Source organism: Jaculus jaculus, chromosome 9 (genome assembly GCF_020740685.1).
Source record: "Jaculus jaculus isolate mJacJac1 chromosome 9, mJacJac1.mat.Y.cur, whole genome shotgun sequence".
NCBI classification, from domain to species: Eukaryota; Metazoa; Chordata; class Mammalia; order Rodentia; family Dipodidae; genus Jaculus; species Jaculus jaculus.
The window spans coordinates 86,431,015-86,455,189 of record NC_059110.1 but is presented as its reverse complement, the minus strand read 5'-3'; the positions used below and the strand labels follow the sequence as shown (position 1 = coordinate 86,455,189).

At 47.2% G+C, this 24,175-nt stretch overlaps 1 protein-coding gene and 2 pseudogenes across 1 annotated transcript; 2 read left to right on the top strand and 1 right to left on the bottom strand.

Annotated features, from left to right (window-relative positions):
• Nucleotides 1–5,696: 5,696 nt before the first annotated feature.
• On the top strand, nucleotides 5,697–6,562 carry LOC123463575 (annotated as a pseudogene).
• Nucleotides 6,563–10,901: 4,339 nt separating this feature from the next.
• On the bottom strand, nucleotides 10,902–11,306 carry LOC123463536 (annotated as a pseudogene).
• Nucleotides 11,307–14,149: 2,843 nt separating this feature from the next.
• On the top strand, nucleotides 14,150–23,075 carry Eral1 (Era like 12S mitochondrial rRNA chaperone 1). The gene is made up of 10 exons (XM_045158700.1): nucleotides 14,150–14,432; nucleotides 15,079–15,206; nucleotides 15,322–15,399; nucleotides 19,564–19,610; nucleotides 19,771–19,832; nucleotides 19,977–20,089; nucleotides 20,177–20,425; nucleotides 21,895–22,044; nucleotides 22,160–22,240; nucleotides 22,346–23,075. Exons 1-10 carry the CDS (start codon nucleotides 14,150–14,152, stop codon nucleotides 22,466–22,468), a joined length of 1,314 nt encoding a protein of 437 aa, XP_045014635.1. The 3' UTR covers nucleotides 22,469–23,075.
• Nucleotides 23,076–24,175: the final 1,100 nt, after the last annotated feature.

The following is a 24,175-nucleotide window of genomic DNA, read 5'->3' as shown; positions in this document are numbered from 1 at the left end:
GCCCTATATATGTCATTGTTATCGCTGCCTGTTGACCCAGAGAAGTAGGGTCAAAAGGAGTATATCTCCGGTGAGCCTCCATCAAGCATTCTAAAAAGAGGGAGGTTCTGTAGGCCCTTGGAGGACCTCTCTTATCTTAGCCAGATTCGTGGGGTAGCGGGCAGCCCCCCTGAGACCTGCCATCAGAGCCCGGCAGTAGACTGTCAGTCACTCCCTACCTTCTGCTGAGCTGTAATTCCATTCAGGTCGGGTGAGAGGGAATCCCACATCAATATCACTTGGGAGCTGGGTAGGCTGCTCATTTGGGCCTGAGACATGCAAGGGTCAGGGGAGGACCAAAGGCTCGTAGGGGCAGGGACACGGTGGAATCAGGTCCTTTGGGACTTTGGCTTCTAGTCCCTGCAGCGGGTCCATCTCCTCCTCCCTCGGCCAAAGCTGGAGTGGGGAGAGCAGGAGGGGTAAGGTGGGGGAGATGGAATCAGGGCAGAGGGCCACTTGGGAGGGTCCTCTATTTCAGGATATATTTTGGGCTGAGCCAAGGGGCCCAGGGCCATTCGGCTTGGTTTTCTCGTGGCTTGTTGGGCCACTGCTAGGACTCGGGAGCCTGACCGTGGTGGGGGTGGGGAGGTGGATCCAGGGCTTGACCCACATCGGGGGATCTGTCATTAGGCTCTCCCAGACCAGGATGTATGGCTGTTGATCTGGGTGAGAATGTGGTCCCTTCTGAAAAACAATATTCTTAACAGCAGAAATAATGGTTAGATCAAATGCTCCCTCTGGCAGCCACTCAAAGGAGCAGAAAGTCTGCTATTTACCTTTTTTAATTTTTACAGATAAGTCATGAGCCCTACTTCTAACTTCAGAGAAATGAGATACTGTCAGAGTCGGGGGGGGGGGGGGGTCATCACAGTCTGTCCCATAATTAGAAACAAGAGTCCACAAACAAACACAAAATAGATACTGACAAAAAGAAACCAAAAACCGTGACGCCTCCCATGCGTCCAGGACAGAAAACCAAATGCAGTTTCAGATGGAAGATGCCTCCGTGGTTTTTCCTAAAGGAGAAATACACGATCTTCCTTTGCCAGGTAGGAGACTGCCAGGCCACCCTGACTCTCCTCAGATCCTGGGGCGTCCCCCAGGATTGCAGCCTGTGGTCCTGCCAACCACCGTTGTCAGGTCCTCACAGTCCCAAACAACAGCTGCCCAAACCGAAATTAAAACAGATCAGAGAACAGAAATCACAGAAATCACTCAGACAAACACTCAGACAAGCAGCGCCGCAGACATTTACATTGTTTACCTCTAAGGGGGTCTCCAGAGGCTTGGGTAGATGTGCAAAACCCCGACGAGCCCCCAATTGAAAGACCCCCAGGTGGAGACCTTCACTCAAGTCTCGAGATAGCACGCACCCAAAGACACACAGGAGACCAAACTTGCTGCAAAAGCATGAGGCTTTATTCGGGAAACCAGAGCTCTGGGGTTGACACGTATCTCATGCAGGAGACAGAGGAGTCGACCCTGAGCCCTATTGGGTGTTTCTTTTTATAGGGTTTTTAGCAAGGAAGGGAAAGGGGAGGGGGTTTTACAAGGGTATTTGCCAAGCTTGTACAGTTATGTCTACATATCTTATTTGTGCATAACCAGAGTTTAAGTCCTTAGTCAGGCTGTCTTGGGAAACTGTTTTATTATTTTGGTTTTTCTCAAAACTGTATTTTTGTTTATCCTCTTCCCGGGACATAAAGTTTAGGTTGACCTGACCAACCCATATCTTGTGCCACCCGCAGACTATCTTTTAGCCTATTTTTTATTTACTCCTTTCTGAATATACAGTTCAGGCTGTCCCCTACCTGTAGCAACCAGCTATTTCTTTACCAAGTTTATTTTAAAATTTTCCATCCTGCCTTTCACTATTAGCATTAGGCTGCATCTCTTTTTTAATTTTTAATTAACAACTTCCATGATTGTAAACAATAGCCCATGGAAATGCCCCTTCCTCTACCCACTTTCCCCTTTAAAATTCCATTCCCCATCATATACGCTCTCCCTCTTAATCAGTCTCTCTTTTATTTTGATGTCATGATCTTTTCCTCCTATTATGATGGCTTTGTGTAGGTAGTGTCAGGCACTGTGAGGTCATGGATATCTAGGCCATTTTGCATCTAGAGGACCACTTTGTAAGGAGTCCTACCCTTCCTTTGGCTCTTACATTTTTTCCACCACCTCTTCCACAATGGACCCTGAGCCTTGGGAGGTGTGATAGAGATATTGCAGTGCTGAACACTCCTGTCACTTCTTCCCAGCACCATGATACCTTCTGAGTAATCCTAAGGTCACTGCCATCTGAAAAGAGAAGTTTCTCTACCAAAAGTGAGAATAGCATTAATATATGGGTATGGTCACTGCCATCTGAAAAGAGTTTTTCTACCAAAAGTGAGAATAGCATTAATATATGGGTATGAACATTAAGAGAAGTGCTTACGAGCTGTAGAGATGGCTTAGTGGTTAAGCGCTTGCCTGTGAAGCCTGAGAACCCTGGTTCGAGGCTCAATTCCCCAGCACCCATGTTAGCCAGATGCACACGGGGGCGCACGTGTCTGGAGGTTGTTTGCAGTGGCTGGAGTCCTTGGTGTGCCCATTCTCTCTCTCTCTCTCTCTCTCTCTCTCTCTCTCTCTCTCTCTCCCTCTTTCTCTCTCTGTCTGTCGCTCTCAAATAAATAAAAATGAACAAAGAGAAGTGCTTACTGGGCATTTTGATACCATAGTATCTACATTTAGCCAGACAGCAGCAGACGTTACACCCTTAGGTCTCATGCCTACCTCTGTTGTAGGTTTTCAGTATCAGTGAGTGGGCCTCCAGTCCAATTAGAGGTCACAACAGACATGCCATTATTGCACCCGTTGGCTCATTTGGCCTGGCTAGCAAAATATAAGGCTTGCAGTGTCCACTGTTGGGTATCGTCACTGGTGATTTCTCTTTCTCCCGTTGAACTCCATGCAGAATGGCTTCTTCCAGCTTTTAGCCAGCTGGTTTACATGGAGGAGGTTATCAACTCAGTTCCAGAAGGATTTCTCAGTGGCCTTTAGGTTGCATCTTTTTAAACAAACTCCAGATACATGCACTACCTTGTGCATCTGGTTTATGTGGGTTCTGGGGAATTGAATCTGGGTCCTTTGACTTTGCAAGTAAGCACCTTAACCATTAAGCAACCTCTCCAGCCCTTTTTTTGTTTGTTTGTTTGTTTGTTTGTTTTTGTTTTTGGAGGTTGAGTCTCCCTCTAGTCCAGGCTGACCTGGAATCCACTATATAATCCCAGGCTAACCTTGAACTCAAGGTGATCCTCCTACCTCTGCCTCCCAAGTGCTGAGATTAAAGGCATACATGACCATGCTTGGCATAAATAAATTTCTTTTGAGGTAGGGACTCACTCTAGCCCAGGCTGACCTGAAATTCACTATGTAGTCTCAAACAGGCATAGAACTCACAGCAATTCTCCTACCTCAGGGAATTACCATGGGATATTTTTGATGTTGTTGTTTTGGTTTTTCGAGGTAGGGTCTCACTGTGGTCCAGGCTGAACTGGAATTAACTCTGTCATCTCAGGGTGGCCTTGAACTCATGGTGATCCTCCTACTTCTGCTTCCTTAGTGCTGGGATTAAAGGCATGCACCACCACGCCTGGCTGGGATATTTCTTTATCTTTTTTTCAATTTGTTTTTTATTAACAACTTCCATGTTTATAAAAAATATCCCATGGGAGAGAGGAGAGAGGGAGACAGGGAGGGAGGGAGAGAAGGGAGGAGGGAGGGAGGGAAGGAGGAAAGGAAATAGCTCTTGCCCAAGGAGGTAAGAGGGAGTTGAGAAGCCCATGTTGAGACATTTGAGAGGGTCTTTTATGTTAGCCCCTGTGGTGGTTTGAATAGAATAGATGGCCCCCAATATATTTAGTTGTTTGTTTGTAGTTTGCATCTGCTGGCTGCCTGGCTGAAGGCAATGTCACTGGGTGGATCTTAAGTTGTGGTGATGGGTTTCCGATTTCAATCTAAAGACATGCAAAAAGTGTGCCTAGCTGGAGTTCCTGAAGTGTGCTGTGGCATTTGGCTTTTAGGCTTGTGCTTCTCTCTGTCTGCTTGGGCCTGTGAAGGCAGGCCAGCTTCTTCTGCATTATGGAACTTCCCCTGGATCTGTAAGCTTCAATAAATCCCTTCCTCCGTAAAAAAAAAAAAAAAAAAATCCCATGGTATTGCCCTCCCTCCCTCCACTTTTCCCTTTGAAATTCTACTCTACATCATATTCCCTCCCCCTCAATCAGTCCTTTATTTTGATGTCATCATCTTTTCCTCCTTTTATGATGGTCTTGTGTAGGTATTGTCAGGCACTGTGAGGTCATGGATATCCAGGCCATTTTGTGTCTGGGGGGAGCACATTGTAAGGAATCCTACCCTTCCTTTGGCTCTTACATTCTTTCTGCTTCCTCTTCTGCAATGGACCCTGAGCCTTGGAAGGTGTGAGAGATATTGCAGTGCTGAGCTCTCCTCTGTCACTTCTTCTCAGCACCATATTGCCTTCTGAGTCACCCCAAGGTCACTGCCATCTGAAAAGAGAAGCTTCTCTAACCAAAAGTGAGAGTAGCATTAATATATGGGTATGAACATTAAGAGAAGTGCTTACTGGGCAGTTTGATGAACATAGTATATACATTTAACCAGACAGCAGCAGATGTTACACTCCTAGGGCTCATGACTACCCCTGTTGCAGGCTTTCAGTATCAGGGATGTATTCCTTCCCATGGAGCGGGCCTCCAGTCAAATTAGAGAGCAGCTGGTTTCCCCCATGACAGACGTGCTACTGTTGCACCCATTGGCCAAATATGTCTTGTAGTGTCCATTGTAGAGTATCTTCACTGATGGTTTCTTTCTCTCCCATTGAACTGCATGCAGCATAGCCTTTTTCAGATTTCTGTCGGTCTACATGGAGGAGGTTTTCAGCTCAGCTCCAGCAGGATTTCTCAGTGATTTTGCAGCCCAACTATGTGGAGTCTTCAGCAATAGGGTCTTACCACCTATTCCTGTTGGGACACCAAGGGTCTCGGCAATAGCCTGTAATGTTTTGGGGGCATCAGGGACCTCCCTGGCCAACAACTAACTGGAAGGTATCCCATCCCTGGCACTGAAAATTTTCTAGTAACAATTTATGGCTCCTGAATGTTCTATTGTTCAAAAAAGTAGGTATCCATATGATTTATTTCTAATCTCTTAAATTTTGATTAGCCCTCGCTCCATCTTTCCTTTACTCAATCTCTTCCCCTGACCTTACTTAGGCCTTTCACCCCCATTGTTTTGGTTTTTCGAAGTAAGGTCTCACTTTAGCTCAGGATGACCTGAAATTCACTATGTAGTCCAGGTCAGCCTGGACTAGAGTGAGACCCTACCTTGAAAAAAAAAAAATAATAATAAATTAAAGCCGGGTGTGGTGGCACAAGACTTTAATCCCAGCACTTGGGAGGCAGAGGTAGGAGGATCACTGTGAGTTCAAGCCCACCTTGAAACCACATGCTGAATTCTATGTCAGCCTGGGCTAGAGTGAGACTCTACCTCAAAAAAAAAAAAAAAAAAAACCCACCAAAATAAAATAGTAATAAGGTGCCCGCCGCTACGCGTGGACGGAGCCGGGACTGCCGCTCCCGCGGAGCCACATGGAGCCCCGCGCCGGGGACGACTGCTTCCTGGGAGACGTGGGTTTCTGGCTGGAGCGCACCCCTGTGCACCGGGCTGCTCAGAGGGGGGAGAGCCGGCAGCTGCAGCAGCTGATGGAGAATGGCACTTGCGTCAACCACGTCACGGTGGACTCCACCACACCCCTGCATGCAGCCAGTCTGCAGGGCCAGGCGCAGTGTGTGCAGCTTCTGCGGGCAGCTGGTGCCCGGTGGACACCCGCAACATCGATGGCAGCGCCCCTCTCTGTGATGCCTGTGCCTCAGGCAGCATCCAGTGTGTGAAGCTTTTGCTGTCCTATGGGGCAGAAGTCAACCCCCCTCTGTACACAGCGTCCCCTCGGCATGAGGCCTGCATGAGCGGGAGTTCCGAATGTGTCAGACTTCTCATCGATGTGGGAGCTAATCTGGAGGGCCATGATTGCCATTTGGGGACCCCTCTGAAGTTGCCTGTGCATGTGCGCATCTGGAGTGAGTCAAAGTGTTGCTCAATGCAAGGGCCAATGTGAATGCTGCGAAACTCCATGAGACAGCTCTTCATCATGCGGCCAAGGTGAAGCATGTCGACCTTATTGAGATGCTCATAGAGTTTGGAGGCAACATCTATGCCCGGGACAACCGAGGGAAGAAGCCCTCAGACTACACGTGGAGCAGCAGTGCCCCAGCCAAGTGCTTTGAGTACTATGAAAAGACACCTCTGTCTTTGTCACAGCCCTGCAGGGTGAGTTTGAGGAAGGAGGCTGGTGTTCGAGGGCTGGAGAAAATCGCCAAGTTAAACATACCTCCCCGCCTCATCGACTACCTTTCCTATAACTGAGCTGCAGGCAGGGCCAGGCTGCCTGGTGACTTAGCTGGTTGTCACTTGGTGCACCCAGCCTTGGGCCCCAAGGCTTCTGATGTTTGTCTGAAGCGCCATCATTGGCTATAGAGAGAACAGTGGGCCCTTTTCTTGGAGGAGCTCTCTGAGGCCTCAAGAGTGTCTTGGCTCGCATTTGTGACCATGACCCTTGCCGATCCTCTGAAACTCATGCTTCACTCTGGGGTGGACTGCGCTCTCCAGTTTTCCTCTTGTCACCAACACTCTCGAAGGCACTCAAGACGGATGGTTCAGGTTGCCCAGGGGAGGCCAGGCAAGGCTGGGGTCTTAGGACACAACTGTCAATGTTCCTACATCTTGGTGGCATGTCACAGAAGTATCAGGTCCCAGGTAGCCTGGAATGACCATTCTGCTGAACTGCCACCTGGACTTTCTTTGAAGGGCAGCAGCTGGTACTTTCCCATGTCTACCTGTACCAAGGTCAGAGTGAAGAAGGGTCAAGCTTTGCATCCCCACATCCAGCAGTGTTTCTTAGGATGTTTGTCTCAAATATTAGGGCTCAACTCTTTTAAAAAGTTAATGTAGGTTGAAGAACTTATAGAGGAGCTGTATGTATATGTGGGTGGTGGGTGGGTGGGTGGATGGATGGATAGACAGACAGACAGACAGACTGCAAGACTGCAACAAGGATTTGTAAATGAGCCTTATAGACAATAGGTAATGTGAAGGCCTTGTAGCTTATATTCTCATATGTAGTCATTTCCAGTGTAAAGGGCTGTTAGATTATTTAGGGGTAGTTTTTCCATCTGTTTCTCTATTTGCCAAAAGAATTTTTTTGCCCAGTTTTTTTTTTGTTTTTTTTTTTGGCTAGCCTCATGAAGCTATGACACTAGTAGAAGAGATTGACGATACCCTAGCTTCCCTAACATGCATGGGTTCACTCATCTTTGCAGATGCTTCTGGAATATCTGTATTGCACAACACATAAATCCATAGCTTTAAACTGCATCAGAAGGTGACTTATTGAGGCAGAACAAAGTCGTTCCTTTCCTATAAATACTAATAAGTCTTTCTTTATTATGGGCCACTAGTTGAAATATTAAGTCCTGTATTTAGACTACATTTTCCTAACATTCTGTATAACAATAATCATGATGATAAACCCTACATGCAGCACAGAGTTGCACGTGCATCCAGAGGGTTTTGCACTGAATACTCACACTGAGAAGAGCCACTCCTACTCCGGTAGTCTTAGCTGCGAATCCTGAACAGATCCATGTTTCTGCATGTCATGTAACAGCGGTAACTCTGTAAGGAGCAATGAGTTCTGCCTCTTCCATCTTTGTAACAGAAACTTACCTCTAACGATGAAGTCTGATAGCCTCATCCGATATACCTCTCAATGTCCAGTTGGGTCCCTACACCACAATTGCTCAATAAAGTGGCCGAATGAAGCTCAAAAAAAATATAATATAGGGGCTGGAGAGATGGCTTAGTGGTTAAGCACTTGCCTGTGAAGCCTAAGGACCCCGGTTCAAGGCTCAATTCTCCAGGACCCACGTTAGTCAGATGCACAAGGGGGTACACGTGTCTGGAGTTCGTTTGCAGTCGGTGGAAGCCCTGGCGCGCCCATGCTCAATCTCTCTCTCTATCTCTGTCACTCTCAAATAAATAAATAAAAATGAATAAAACTATTTATTTAAAATATATATACATAATATAATAATAATAAAACAGAAAAAAATCCAGGCATGGTGGCACATGCCTTTAATTCCTGCACTTGGGAAGCATCACATTGAGGTCCAGGCCTTTTCACCCTCATTAATCTGTTCTTCTACTTACATATATACAATACCACCCTATTAAGTCCCCCTCCCTCTCTTTCTATTCCCTTTATGTCTCCTTTCTAGCTTACTGGCCTCTGCTACCGAGTTATATGCCTACTCACATAGAAGTCCAATTACTTGTAGCTAGGATCCACATATGAGAGAGAACATATGACATTTTTTACAGTCTCATGTTTACTATAAAGGTTGAAATCAAAGGTATACATTAGGAATTGAATAGTTTTCTTCTTTGTTGAGGTGTGGCGCACATGTTTTTACTGTTGCTAACCATCTACCAAGGCTGACAGGCAACAGCAAAGCTGGGCACTGAGAGACCGAACTGAACCAGTCAGTGGAGCACTGTCTTGCAGAGAGATTCTGACAGGATCAAGAACATGCAGAGCCTCTACTAACCCCGCAGAAAACCTAGCACACTGGCTTAAACAGAAAGGATTTTAATGGGCTGGAGAGATGGCTTAGCGGTTAAGCGCTTGCCTGTGAAGCCTAAGGACCCTGGTTCAAGGCTCGGTTCCCCAGGTCCCACGTTAGACAGATGCACAAGGGGGTGCACGCATCTGGAGTTCGTTTGCAGAGGCTGGAAGCCCTGGCGCGTCCATTCTCTCTCTCTCCCTCTCTCTGTCTTTCTCTCTGTGTCTGTCGCTCTCAAATAAATAAATAAATAAATAAAAAAAGAAAGGATTTTAAGCAAATGTGTAGAAACCTACACTTAATGTGCTATAACAACAACATAGCTTTTGGTCTATTTCCAGCATTTTTTTATAGCCAGTTTTCACTGGTTCCTGGGAAGAGAGGCCCACCAATGTAACAAGCATTTTTAAAAATTTTTTTGTTTTATGTTTATTTATTTATTTATTTGAAAGTGACAGAGAAAGAGGCAGAAAGAGAAAGAGAGAATGGGCATGCCAGAGCCTCCAGCCACTGCAAACAAACTCCAGATGCATGTGCCCCCTTGTGCATCTAGCTAACGTGGGTCCTGGGGAATCGAGTCTCAAACCAGGGTCCTTAGGCTTTACAGGCAAGCGCTTAACCGCTAAGCCATCTCTCCAGCCCGTAACAAGTTTTTTTACACTCACAGCATGAACAACTAGTCAGCACAGAGCATATACTACTTTGATTTTAAGTGGGTAATAATGGAAATTCCAAAATCGTATCTACTAGGCTAGCCTATGTTTTCACACATAAATTTTTTTTTAAAATAACACTTAAAACAGACTTTCAAAAACAGTGGAATCCATGAGGACTAGCAGAACATTCAGTTGTAAGAACTGCAAATGGAACACTGGGATTTCATTTCCACAAGCAGTTTTTAGGTAGAAGACATATCTTGGTTCATTCCTATAGCCAAGCCAACCTGTGATCACAGGAAGTTCAGAAATCAGAACAGGGGCTGGAGAGATGGCTTAGTGGTTAAGGTGTTTGCCTATGAAGCCTAAGAACCCATGTTTGATTCTCCAGGTCCCACATAAGCCAGACACCCAAACTGATGCAAACATACAAGGCCACACATGTGCACAAGGTGGTGCATATGTCTGGAGTTTGATTACAGTAGCTTGAGGCCCTGGTGCACCAATTCTCTCTCTGTCACTTTCTCTTGCTGTCTCACATTAAAAAAAAAAAAGTCAGTCTGTCAGTCTTTACTGGAAAAAATATATATACACATATATAAATCAGGACAGTTGTGCCAACTGCAAAAATTCTGCTTTTCTAATCATGCTTGCTTGCTCTTGCTAAAGATAACTGTGTATGAAGGGGGTGGCTGGGAGCTTTTCAGATCATTGTAAAGGAATGTGGTTGTGAGGGGACAGATGCTAGCTGGCTTAATAAAGACTCTCCTTTTTAATTAAAAAAAAAAATCAGGACAGGAAGTTGGTTCCAGTAACATCCTAAGTACTCTCAAACAAAAAATCCTCACTGAGGGGCTGGAGAGATGGCTTAGTGTTTAAGGTGTTTGCCTGCAAAGCCTAAGGACACAGGTTTGATTCCCCAGTGCCTACTTAATCCTGATGCACAAGGTGGCACATGCATCTGGAGTTCATTTGTAGTGGCTTAAGGCCCTGGCATGTCCATTTTCTCTCTATATATCTGCCTCTTTATCTCCCTCTCTCTCTCAAATAATTTTTTTTTAGACCATTGAGGCTGGGGTGTCAAATCAACCCATGTACAAAAGGGCAGTGGTGCAGACAAAGACTCATACAAAGCCTGCTGTGACAAGGAGCTCTTGGTGGTGTATCAACATTGTCACTAGGGAAGGACCCCCAGCTGAAATGCCCAACATGGGCCTGCTCCAGAGGAGTCTGACTGTACAGGGAGCTAAGGTGACTGAATACTAGGTATTTCAGGAGAAAAGAGTGAGGGTGGTTGGTCATGGTGTTGGTGACCAAATGCTTCATGTGAATGAAGGATTGTGGCACAGTTAGTCTTTCCAAAAAACATCTGCTGTCAAGAGCCCATGTCTCTAAGCCTGCTGTGCTAGTGACATCAGAATAATTTCCTCCCACCCGCCCCGTTGTCTGGAGGTGGCACCTAGGGCCGTAGTTTGTTCTGGGAAGCTGGTGTAGAAGATTATTTGCAAAAGGTAGTCACTACCAGATCACTGCTTAAATCCAGCACATGGCCGGCCTTCCTTTTCTGCTCTGTAGTCCAGAAATAGTTCCTTAAAAGCCAGAAAGTCCATGAATTTGAGCAGTACGTCAAATATGTCCCCAGCCACTTCATCCTTATGGTGCCGCAGTGATGTGGTGCAGGCTGCCATGTTGAATCCAGGGATCCACTCCAGCAGCTGCTCTCCAATATACTTCCCTGCAGTTACTGGAACTCATCCTCCATGATCATGCTCTCGAAACATGCAACAACAGCATCAGATTCTGCATCAAAGGCAGAGGAGAAAGACAGTGTGAAGCTCTCTTCCTCTATGGTGTCCACAAACATGGTGCCACATCTCCCTGCAACCGTGAGTGGACCTGTTGCCTCCTATTGGCATGCCACCTAGACCTGACCTCCACTCTGCTCTGCCAAGCCCCCAATTGCATTGAGGGTGGGGAAGTAGGCTCATCTGTTCCTGGCCCAGTATGGTCAGCACCAATGTGCAAGCCCCAACTTCCAGCACCCGCCGGTGCCTAGTGCAGGCTGGGCCTTCTCAGGCAGCCAGACCACCCTGTGTGTGCTGCCCCCACAGGCAGGAACATCAGTTACTGACCCCAGCACTCTGCATCCTCACCTTCGCCATAGGCTTTTGACTAGGTTTTCAGTACCAGCCATGTATTCCCTCCAGTGGAGTGGGCCTTCAGTCCAATTAGAAAGCAGTTGGTTTTCCCCATAACAGAAATGTCACTATTGCACCTGTTGGCTCATTTGGCCAGGCTGGCTAAATTTGCAGTGTCCATTGTTGTTTATTCTTTGTTGTTGTTGTTGTTTGAGGTAGTGTGTCACTCTAGCCAAAGAACTCACTCCTTCAGATTGGTGCCATAGGAAGATTAGTAAGATCAAAGATAGAATTAGGCGTGTTGGAGCACCCCATTAATCCCAGCATCCAGGAGGCTGAGGTAGAAGGATTACTTTGAGGCCAGCCTGAGACTAATTCCAGGTCAGCCTGGGTTAGAGCAAGACCCTACCTTGGGAAAAAAAAAGATGGGAGAAACCTCCTGTATTAGTATTAGTCAGGGTTCTCTAGAGGAACAGAACTTACAGAATGAATTGTATTAAAAGAGAATTTATTGTAGTACTTTACAGCAGTCCAACAATAGCAGTTTGCAGGCCAGAGAGTCAAGGAACCTGGTAGTCACTCAGTCCACAAGGCTGGATTCCTCAGCAGTCCTAATCCAGCATTAAAGGCCTGGAGGCTTCCTGGGAGGCGCTGCTCTTCAGTCCACACTGGAAAGCAGCAAACAGCACCTTCCCCTAGCTTCCTTAGATAAAGTCCCCCACTCTAAGAGGGACTGCCCATTCTGAGGGAGGGCTCACTCTGGGGGAAGGATTCCTCCTTTAGTTAATCCTCCCTAGAAGCAACCTCAGAGATCCCCACATGGGTAATGTCTGTGGATTACAAAACAGATCAAGTTGACACAAAATTTAACCACTACTACTCCCCCACAGCCTTCCAGACACTAGTTGAATAGAATTATTACTAGTGATAAGTGCTGTGAAGAAAAGGCTATTGGAGGAAGTGGATAATTGAACTGAAACCTGAATGAGGATAGAAACCAGATATTAAAGAATATAGGATGCAGCCTTATGGGAGACAGAAGTCATCAGCAGTGAAAACACAAGGTGGCACATGTGTGTGGAGTTTATTTGTAGTGGCCAGAGGCCCTGGTGCCACTTATTCTCTCATTCTCCCCCTTCCTCTCTCTCTCTCAATTTTTTTTTGGGGGGGTTTCGAAGTAGGGTCTCACTCTGGCCCAGGCTGACCTGGGATTCACCATGTAGTCTCAGGGTGGCCTTGAACTCATGGCGTGCCTCCTAAATGCTGGGATTAAAGGAGTGTGCCACCACGTCCAGTTCAAATAATATTTTTTTTAAAAAAGTAAGGGATGGAGAGATGACTTAGCAGTTAAGGTGCTTGCCTGCAAAGCTAAAGGACCCAGCTTCAATTCCCCAGGACCCACTTAAGCCAGGTGCACAAGGAGGTGCATGTTTCTGGGGTTCATTTGCAGCAGCTGGATGCCCTGACACACCCATTTTCTCTCTCTCCCTCTCTCTCAAATAAATAAATAAAAATAGCGGGGCGTGATGGCGCAGCCTTTAATCCCAGCATGTGGGAGGCAGAAGTTGGAGGACCGCTATAAATTCGAGGTCACCCTGAGACTACATAGTGAATTCCAGGTCAGCCTGGGCCGGAGTGAGACCCTACCTCCAAAAACAAACCAAATAATAATAATAATTAAAAATTTTAAAAATTCTATAAAAAAAGAAGGTGGCCAGGCGTAGTGGTACACGCCTTTAATCCCAGCACTCGGGAGGCAGAGGTAGGAGGATCGCCGTGAGTTCAAGGCCACCCTGAGACTACATAGCGAATTCCAGGTCAGCCTGGACTAGAGTGAGACACTACCTCAAAAAAACAAAAAAGGGCTGGAGAGATGGCTTAGCGGTTAAGCGCTTGCCTGTGAAGCCTAAGGACCCCGGTTCGAGGTTTGATTCCCCAGGACCCACATTAGCCAGGTGCACAAGGGGGCGCACGCATCTGGAGTTCGTTTGCAGCGGCTGGAAGCCCTGGCGCTCCCATTCTGTCTGTCTCTCTCTCTCTCTCTCTCTCTCTCTCTCTCTCTCTCTCTCTCTCTCTCTGTGCCTTTCTCTCTCCATCTGTCGCTCTCAAATAAAAATAAACAAAATTTAAAAAAAAAAAGAATTAAAAACGCGCTTCCGGCGAGAGGTGGCACAATTCCCTTTCTCACGCCCACTCGTCCATATTTGCCCAAGTTTCCCTAAGTTAAATAAAACCTTATTCACTGGATGATTTTGGCCGTTTGACCTCCAGTGAGATGCAATCTTTCCAACAACAACAAAAGAAAAGTGCTAGAAAATCCTCTGACAAACTTTGGCAGAAGAAAGATGGGAATGGAGGATAAAACGATCGACACGTCCACACCGACTACAAATACATTTTTTTTTTTTTTTACAAGCCCCCGAAAGTGTTGGGGCCCGCGCCACTTCCGGCCTCCCAGGCGTCTCCGCGCGGTCGGGCCCGTCTAGCACTCTTCCACTCGTTGGTCCGCGGCCCCGTCTGTCCAATCGCAGGTGCGGCCCGGCCGGTACCCGGGGTGCATTGCGGCAAGATGGCTGCCTCCAGGCGCCGTGGCGCCGAGCTCGTTCGCTCGATGGTCAGGTCCTGGCAGCTGGGCCCCCAAGTGGTGAGGGAGTGGGCGGCCCCGCCCAGCGCACTGCTGGGCATCCACAGGAGATGCGTGTCCTGCGGCCAGGGCGCCGCTTTCTCTGGGCCCCGCCTGGCCTCGGCCTCGAGCGGTCATGGCCAGGACTCAGCGCTGGACCGCTTTCTCGGATTTCCTCAACACGACAGTTCGCCTCCTTCTAGCTTCCCCTCCGTGTCCATACACCGAGGTAAAGGGCTCGGCTAGATTCATTTATTTGTTTGTTTGGTTATTCTGAGGTAGGGTCTCGCTTTAGCCCAGACTGGCCTCGAACTCATGGCGATCCTCCCATGTCTGCCTACCGAGTGCTGGGATTAAAGGTGTGTGCCCACCACGTCCGGTGGGTTTTTTTTTTTATTGTTGTTATTTTTTAAAATTTATTTGAGAGAGAGCGAGGAGGAGAAAGAATGGACACGCCAGGTCCCCTAGCCACTGCAAACGAACTCCAGACGCTTGCACCACCTGCACATTGGCTTACATGGGTCCTGGGGAATCGCACTTGGGTCCTTAAGCTTTGCACGCAAGCGCTTTGACCTCTAGGCCATTTCCCCAGCCCCTCTGTGATATACAAGTTTGTCTTTGTAGCCCCGACTGGTCTGGAACTTGGGATCTTTCAACCTCATCCTTCTTTTCTTGGGGGATGGGAGATTGAGGTAGGGTCTCACTCTAGCACAGGCTGACCTGCAATTCACTATGTAGTCTTAGGATGGCCTCGAACTCAAGGCAATCGTACCTATGCCTCCTAAATGCTGGGATTAAAGGCATGCGCCACCATATTCAACCTTCACTCTTTCGTTTTGACACATAAGCCGCATTCCTCTTTCCACCGAACACAGGTGAGCAGGATCTCCTTTTGGTCCATTCCCCTGACATGCCTGAGAATCCCCGGGTCCTACGAGTGGTCCTCCTGGGATCCCCAAATGCAGGGAAATCAACGCTCTCCAATCAGCTGCTGGGCCGAAATGTATGCTGTACCTCAATCCTAATACGCACCTTCCTGTCTCTCACTTGCTTTGTTTTCAAAGATGGTCCAGGAGGGATTTGGGATCTCACTACAACTTATTTTTTTTTCCTGGCAGCTGTTTCCTGTTTCCAAGAAGGTACACACTACTCGCTGCCAAGCTCTGGGGGTTATCACAGAGAAGGAGACCCAGGTGGTAGGTACCTTCAAAGGGATTCTGGAAACAGAGGGTTAAGCAAGCAAGGTTCCCTTCCTATTAGGCTTAATGAAATAATACTTCAGTGCCAAGTGTGGTGGAGCACACCTGTGATCCCAGCACTCAGAAGGTTGAAATTAGAAGGTCACTGCAAGCTTATATTAAAGGGTCAGCCTGGGCTACATTTCTGTACCCTCCCACCTTAACCCCCCCCCCAAAAAAAAGACCAGAAAGAAAAGAATGCTTATATTCACATTCTGAAGAGTTTCCCCTTTCTTAAGGAGGCTTGGTGTAGTTCTGCCTCTAGCTTCTGCATTTTTGTGTGTGTACAATTGCATGTGCCGTGTGTGCACATGTGTGGGGATGCACTCTGTCTCTTGTCCATGTGTTTCCTTGAGATGGAGTAGCTCTCTTAACCTGGAGCTGCAGTTTTCATGAGCACCAGCGATCCTTCTGTCTCTGCTCTACAGCACTAGGGTTACCAGCATGTGTGGCCATGCCCACCATTTACAAGGGTGCTAGGGAATTCAGCCATTCTCATGTTTGCAAGTATACAAGTGCACTTAACTGCTAAGCCATCTCCTTCCCCTTCTGCCATCTTTTTTTTGGGGGGGTGGGTTCTGAAATAGGGTTTCACTCTAGTTTAGGCTGACCTGGAATTCACTATGTAGTCTCGGGGTGGCCTTGAACTCATAGCAATCCTCCTACCTCTGCCTCCCCAGTGCTACGATTAAAGGCATGTGCTACCACGCCCAGCCTCCCACCTTTTTTAAAAAAATATTTTGTTTGCCAGTTGTGGTGCCGCATGCCATTAATCCCAGTTCTGGGGAGGCAGAGGTTAAGACGATCACTGTGAATTCGAGGCCACCCTGAGACTCCATAGTGAATTCCAGGTCAGCCTGAGCCAGAGTGAGACCCTACCTCAAAAAAATAAAATACGCCTGGCTTTTTTTTTTTTTTTTCTTATTTATTTATTTATTTATTTGTTTTTTCGAGGTAGGTTCTCACTGTAGTCCAGGCTGATCTGGAATTCACTATGTAGTCACAGGGTGGCCTCTAATTCACAGTGATCCTCCTACCTCTGCCTCCCACATGTTGGAATTAAAGGCATATGCCACCACATCCTGCCCACCTTTACTTTTACTTTTATTTTATTTTATTTTTTTGTTTTTTGAGGTAGGGTCTCACTCTAGCCCAGGCTGACCTGGAATTCACTATGGAGTCTCAGGGTGGCCTCGAACTCACGGCAATCCTCCTACCTCTGCCTCCCCAGTGCTGGGATTAAAGGCGTGAGCCACCATGCCCGGCTTATTCTTTATTTTTATTTTATTTCATTTTATTTTATTTTTTGAGGCAGGGTCTTACTCTAGCTCAGGCTGATCTGGAATTCACTGTGTGGTCCCAGGGTGGCCTCAAACTCATGGCAAGACTCCTACCTCTGCCTCCCAACTGCTGAGATTAAAAGGCGAGTGCCACCATGCCCGGCTCTATTTTTATTCACTTATGAGACTGAGAGAGAGAATGGGTGCACCGGGGCCTCGAGCCACTGCAGATGAATTCCAGATTCATATGCCACATTGTGCATCTGGTTTATGCGAGTTCTGGGGAATTGAACCGCAAGCGCCTTAACCACTAAGCCATCTCCAGCCCTCCTTCATTTGGGGGCCCCATTTCATTTTTTCTCCCAAATTTATTTATTTATTTTGGTTTTCAAGGTAGGGTTTCACTGTAGTCCAGGCTGACCTGGAATTCATTATGTAGTCTCTCGGTGGCCTCAAACTCACAGTGATCCTCCTACCTCTGCCTCAGGAGTCCTGGGATTAAAGGCATGTGCCACCATGCCTAGCTTTTTTTTTTTTTTTAATATTTTTAAATTTTTATTTATTTGTGAAAGAGAGAATATGGGCATGCCAGGGCCTTCAGCCACTGGGAAAAAAAAAACAAAACTCCCAGGTACATGTGCTTCCTTCTGCATCTGGCTTATGTGAGTCTTGGACAATTGAACCTGGGTCCTTTGGCTTTGCAGGTAAGCACCTTAACTGCTAAGCCATCCCTCCAGCCCCCCTTTTTTTTTGGTAAGAAAAGAGCTTTTGAGGTCCGGTATGGTGTAATATGCCTTTAATCTTAGTATTTAGGAGCCAGAGGTAGGAGAGTCACCCTGAGTTCGGGGTTACTCTGAGACTACATAGTTAGCTTGTACTTGAGTGAAACCCTATCTCAAAAAAAAAAAAAAAAAAAAGAAAGAAAGAAAGAAAGAAGAAGGCCTGGAGAGATGGCTTAGCAGTTAACGCACTTGCCTACAAAGCCAAAGGACTTCGGCTCTATTCCCCAGTACCCACGTAGGCTGGATGCACAAGGTGGTGCATGCATCTGGAGTTCATTTGCAGTTACTGGGAGGCCTGGCACACCCATTCCCTCTCTTTCTGCCTCTTTCCCTCTCTCAAATAAATAAATAAAAATTTTTAAAAAAGAAAAAAAAAGAGCTTTTGGGGCTGAAGAGCTGACTTAGCGGTCAAGTCACTTGCTTGCAAAGACCCAGGTTTGATTCCCCAGTACCACATAAGCCAGATGCACATGGTGGTGCATGTGTCTTCTCTCTCGTGCTCTCTAAAATAAATAAAACTTTTTAAAAAGAAAGAAAAGGCTGGAGAGATGGCTTAGCAGTTAAGCGCTTGCCTATGAAGCCTAAGGACCCGGGTTCGAGGCTTGATTCTCCAGGACCCATGTTAGCCAGATGCACAAGGGGGCGCATGCGTCTGGAGTTCATTTGCAGTGGCTGGAAGCCCTGGTGCGCCCATTCTCACTCTCTCTCTCTCTCTATCTGCCTCTTTCTCTCTCTGTCACTCTCAAATAAATAAATAAAAATTTTAAAAAAAATAAAAAAAGAAAAAAGCTGGGCATGGTGGCACACACCTTTAATCCCAGCACTCGTGAGGCAGAGGTAAGAGGCTTGCTGTGAGTTCAAGACCCCCCTGAGACCACATAGTGAATTCGAGGTCAGCCTGGGCTAGAGTGAAACCCACCCTCAGGGAAAAAAAAAAAAAAAAAGCCAGGAGTGGAGGTGCACGCCTTTAATCCCAGCACTTGGGAGGCAAAGGTAGGAGGATCGCTGTGAGTTTGAGGCCATCCTGAGACTCCATAGTGAATTCCAGGTCAGCCTGGGCCAGAGTGAGACCCTACCTTGAAAAACAAAAAAAAAAAGGAGTATTTGTTTATTTACTTTATTTGAGAGAATGGGTGCATCAGGGCCTTCAGCTACTGCAAACAGACTCCAGACACATGATGTACCACCTTGTGTATCTGGCTTATGTCGGTACTGGAGAATTGAACCTGGGTCCTTAGGCTTTGAAGGCAAGTGCCTTAACTACTAAGCCATCTCTCCAGCACTACTACCCCCTTTTTTATTTTTTAAATATTTTGTTTTTAGTTATTTAGAGAGAGAATGGGCACACCAGGGCCTCTAACCACTGCAAATGAACTCCAGATGCATGTGCCACCGTGTGCATCTGGTTTACATGGGTACTGGGGAATCAAACCTGGGTCCTTAGGTTTCACAGGCAAGCACCTTAACCACTAAGCAATCTCTCCAGCCTCCAGTGGGTTTGTTGTTGTTGTTGTTGTTGTTTATTTTATTTTATTTTATTTTTGCTTTGTACAGTGCTGGGAATCAACCCAGAGCCTCTTGAATACTAGCCAAGCATTCTACCACTAAGCCACATCCCCAGCATTAGTCTTTCATTTATTCAGTTATCATCTTCCTCTGGAAGCCTACATAGAATTAAGAGAAGGATACTGTGCACGCCTTTAATCCCAGCACTCGGGAGGCAGAGGTAGGAGGATTGCCGTTGAGTTCGAGGCCACCCTGGACTCCATAGTGAATTCCAGGTCAGCCTGGGCTAGAGTGAGACCCTACCTCGAAACCTCCCTCCCCACACCAAAAAAAGAGAAGGATACTAACCTCGAGGATGGCCTCTGCAGATTGTAGAGTCAGATGTAGAGCACTTGCCTAATATGTATATGATCCTTAGTTCAGTGCCTACAACCTCGACAAATGTTAGGAAGGAGGGAGGGTGGGAAAAGGGAAAGGAAGAAGGAAAGGTGGGTGACCTTTCTTGCCAGTCATAATCTTTGCTTCTGAAGTGTGGGTGTCTTTCCTTATTCTAGATTCTACTTGACACACCTGGGATCATCAGTCCTATTAAACAGAAGAGGTAGTGGCTGTGGGCACTGGTGGTGGTGGTAGGGAAAAGGTACTAGAGAGGGTGATGAGAGTCCATCATAGATGCTGGAAAATTCCCCTGTTACACCTATCACTCATTAAGAGCTCATCAGTCATAAGACCCTTCCTGACTGATAATGTTTATTCCTTAGGCACCATCTGGAGCTCCCTTTGTTAGAAGATCCTTGGAAGAGCATGAAATCTGCTGATCTTGGTTAGACTTAAGCCGGGAATATGAAGTCTGCTTTATGGCTCCTTTCATTTCTGGTAGTTTGGGTCTGACCGTAGCACATACCTGGGAATATTTTGTGGGTGAGGAGGAAGGTCATGTTCTTTTGCTTGTCCTGCCATCTTGCAGTTGTTGTTCTTGTGGATGTGTCAGACAAGTGGACTCGAGGCCGGCTCAGCCCCCAGGTACTCCAGTGCTTGACTCAGTTTTCCCAGGTCCCTAGCATCCTTGTCTTGAACAAGGTAAGCACTGTCCATCTGAGGAAGGGTCTATTTCCTTCAAAGCACCTGTCTCCCTCACCACACCCTTTGCTCCTCTCACATTCCCAGGTGGACTGCCTGAAGCAGAAGTCAGTTCTCCTGGAGCTCACAGCAGCTCTCACTGAAGGTGTAGTCAATGGCAAGAAGCTCAATATGAGGCAGGCCTTCCGCTCATACCCTGGCAACCACTGCTCCAGCCCGGCAGCTAAGGACCCGAATACACAGTCTGTAGGAAAACCTCAAAGAACTGGTTGGCCCCACTTCCAAGAGATCTTCATGTTATCAGCCCTAAACCAGGAGGATGTGAAAGTACTAAAGGTCAGTTAGTCTTGGCCATAACCATGGTTCTGCTGTGTTAAGATAGGCCTCACCCAGGCCACTCTGGGTTGCAGAATAAGATCTTGTCTCTGGGCGGGGGGGAAGCTAGCATGGGAACTCATGCCTCTAATCCTAGCATTTAGGAAGTGAAGGCAGGAGGATCAAGAGTTGCCATCTTTTTTTTTTTTTTTTTTTGAGGTAGGGTCTCGCTGTAGCTCAGGCTGACCTGGAATTCACTATGTAGTCTTCTCAGAGTGGCCTCGAACTCATGGCGATCCTGCTACCTCTGCGCCACCACACCCAACATGGAGTTCAAGGCCATCTTTGGCTGCATAGTGAGTGAGTTTCAGACCAGCCTGAGCTGCATAAGACTCTGTCTCAAAAAAATATGTAAGCAGCCGGGCGTGGTGGCGCATGCCTTTAATCTCAGCACTTGGGAGGCAGAGGTAGGAGGATCACTGTGAGTTCAAGGCCACCCTGAGACTCCATAGTGAATTCCAGGTCAGCCTGGGCTAGAGTGAGACCCTACCTCAAAAAAAAAAAAATATGTAAGCAAATGAAATATAAAAACAGGGCTGGACATGGTAGATAATACCTTTAATTCCAACATTGTAGAGGTTGAAATAGGAGGATCAGCATGAATTCTAGGCCAGCCTGGGCTAGAGTAAGATCCTGCCTTAAAAAAAAAAAAAAAAAATGCTGGGAGCCTGTTTTCACAGCACTGGGTAGGCAGAAGCAGGATGATCATTACAAATTTGAAGGGCAGACAGGACTGTGTAGCCAGTTTCTGACCAATCAGGACTACACAGCAAACCAAAACAGATCTCAAAGCCAACTGTAATCCTAGCACTTAGGAGGCTGAGGTGGGAAGTTCAGGGATTAAAAGCCACAATGACTAGGGAATTCCTTATTGGAATTGTGATGGCCACATTTTTTCTTTTAGTTTCCTAGGTAGGGTCTCACTCTAGCCCATGCTGATGTGGAATTTACTATGTAGTCTCAGGGTGGCCTCAAACTCACGGCGATCATCCTACCTCTGCCTCCCCAGTGCTGGCATTAAAAGTGTGTGCCACAACACTTGTTTTTGTTTTTTGAAATTTTATTTACTTAAAGAGAGAGAGGTGGGCATGGTGGCACATGCCTTTAATCCCAACATTTGGAAGGCAGATATAAGAGGATCACTGAGTTCAAGGCCACCCTGAGACTTCATAGTGAATTCCAGGTCAGCCTGAGCTAGAGTGAGACCCTACCTTGAACCACTCCCCCGCCCCCAGAAAAAGAAGCCAAAAGAATGGGCATGCCAGGGCCTCTAGCCACTGTAACGTAACTCCAGATACATGTACCACCTTGTGCACCTGGCTTTACATGGGTACTGGGGAATTGAACCTGGGTCCTTAGGCTTTGCAAGCAAATGTCCATTAATCGCTGAGTCATCTCTCCAACCTGCACATTTCCCTTTCTGCCTGCAGCAATACCTCTTGTCACAGGCCCAGCCAGGGCCCTGGGAGTTCCACAGCAAAGTCCTCACTAGCCAGACACCTGAAGAGATCTGTGCCAACAAAATCCGGGAGAAGCTCCTAGAGTACCTGCCTGAGGAGGTGCCCTACAGTGTGCAGCAGGTGTGGGCAACGTGAAGGGATCCAGGGCCTGTACACTAGGAGCATCTAGAACATTACAGTTGAGTACCAGGAAACAGAAGAGAGCCTGCCTGACTAATCATGTCTTCTTGTGCAGAAGACAGTGATATGGGAGGAAGGACCAAGCGGGGAGCTGGTGATTCAACAAAACCTTCTGGTGCCCAAAGAATCTCATGTGGTAAGTGAGGGTAGGCTCAGAGGAAGCAAAACTAATGTTAATTAGGGGATATTCTTCCCATCCTGTGACCCTTGAGAGCAAGACTCTCTGCTTTTTTCCTCACAGAGGATCCTGATTGGTCAGAAGGGCCATCTGATCTCCCAGATTGCCAGGGAGGTAGGCCGTGACCTCATGGACATTTTCCTGTGTGACGTTCACATCCGGCTCTCTGTGAAGCTTCTCAAGTGACTACCCTCTGTTACCTCTTGTGGGGCATACCAGCTCAAGCTACTGGCAGTAGTCACTAATTGGAAGTGTCCCTGCCCAAAGGGCTTGTAGCGGGCCAATGTGGCCTTGCTTGAGTCTATACAGTCTCTGCCCAGTCATGTCTCCTGTTGGAGAAAAGAACCTGCCTTAGTTCAGTTCTAAGGTAGAGTTCTTTGCCAACTGCCACAGCTACATCTGTCTCAGAAGTTGTCCTGAACTTTGTAGGAATAGGGTCACTCTGTCCCCATTGGCATTGGACCCAGAGTCTTTCCCTGAGTTCCCAATTGCTTACAGGGAGATCTTTGACCTTGAAGCTGTGTGGGGCTGGGGAGAGACTGAGCTGTTAAAGGTGCTTCCTTGCAAAGCCTGCTGGCTTACATTCAGTCCCCCAGTCACTCATATAAAGTTGGACAGGGATTTGTTTCTAGCAGCAAGGAAACCTGTCTCTCCCATAAAACACAAACAGGTACACACACACATGCAAATATTCTCAAAGTTGTGTTTTGCTGAGCATGGTGGCGTATGCCTTTAATCCCAGCACTCGGGAGGCAGAGGTAGGAGGATTGCCCTGAGTTTGAGGCCACCTTGAGACTACATAGTGAATTCCAGATCAGCCTGGGCTACAATGAGACCCTGCCTCGAAAAAACAAAAAATAGGAAGCAGGGTGTGGTGGTGCCCACCTTTAATCCCAGCCCATAGCAGGCAGAGGTAGGAGGATCACTTGAGAGTTTAAGGCCACCCTAAGAGTAATTCGAGCTCAACCTTTGATAGAGGGAGACCTTACCTTGAAAAACAAAAAAAAAAGAGCTTGGTGGTGCATGCTTTTAATCCCAGCAGTTGGATGGTAGAGGTAGGAGACCCTACCTGGAGGAAGGGGAGAAGAGAGAGATGGGTGTGGAAGTCTAGGTAGGAGGATCACTGAGTTTGAGGCCACCCTGAGACTACATAGTGAATTTTAGGTCAGCTTGGGCTAGAGTGAGACCCTACCTGGGGGAAAAAAAAACCAAAACAAAACAAAAACTATGTTTCTTGCCATCCACCTAAGTCCACAATCCCTCCCATTCCATCTGGCCACCCAGACTTGGACACCAATAAATCTATAAAACAAGTGTCTGGTTATTACCTTTTATTTATTTACAACAAAGAAGAAAACAACATAACCATTCCCTCCCTCCTACCCCCTTGTTAGATTGGGGGTCTTTGTCCTTTCTGAGAGTCTGCTCCCAGGTCCTGAGCTCTCTTCCTGGAAGTTTCTGGGAGCAGCAAGAGAACCCTTACCATTACTAACTCAGTAATGGTAACGGTTTCCTTGCCATCCCCACGTGCTCCGGCGGTCAGCAGGCGGTGAGAGGAGAGCAGCGTACCCTGGGCTCCATATCTCCACGGGCCGCAGCCGGCTGTAGAGCTGGGTACCTGGACTAGTACATCATCTATACTGTAGTGTCTCATCACAAACTTACAGTATACGATGATATCCCAGCCAAGGCCCTGCAAGACACTCAGGAAACAGGTTTAGAGACCACTGGGTGGGCACTGAGAGGCAGGGGCTCAGGATAGGGCAGATTAGGTCAAGGCTAAACACAGCTCCCCTGTCCCTGTTCCTCCATTCCCACCCAGAGTGGCAGCTCCTTGATTCCATGGTCAGGTGCAGCCCAGGTGACTTGGAGGCAAGGGGCTGGTGCGAAGTC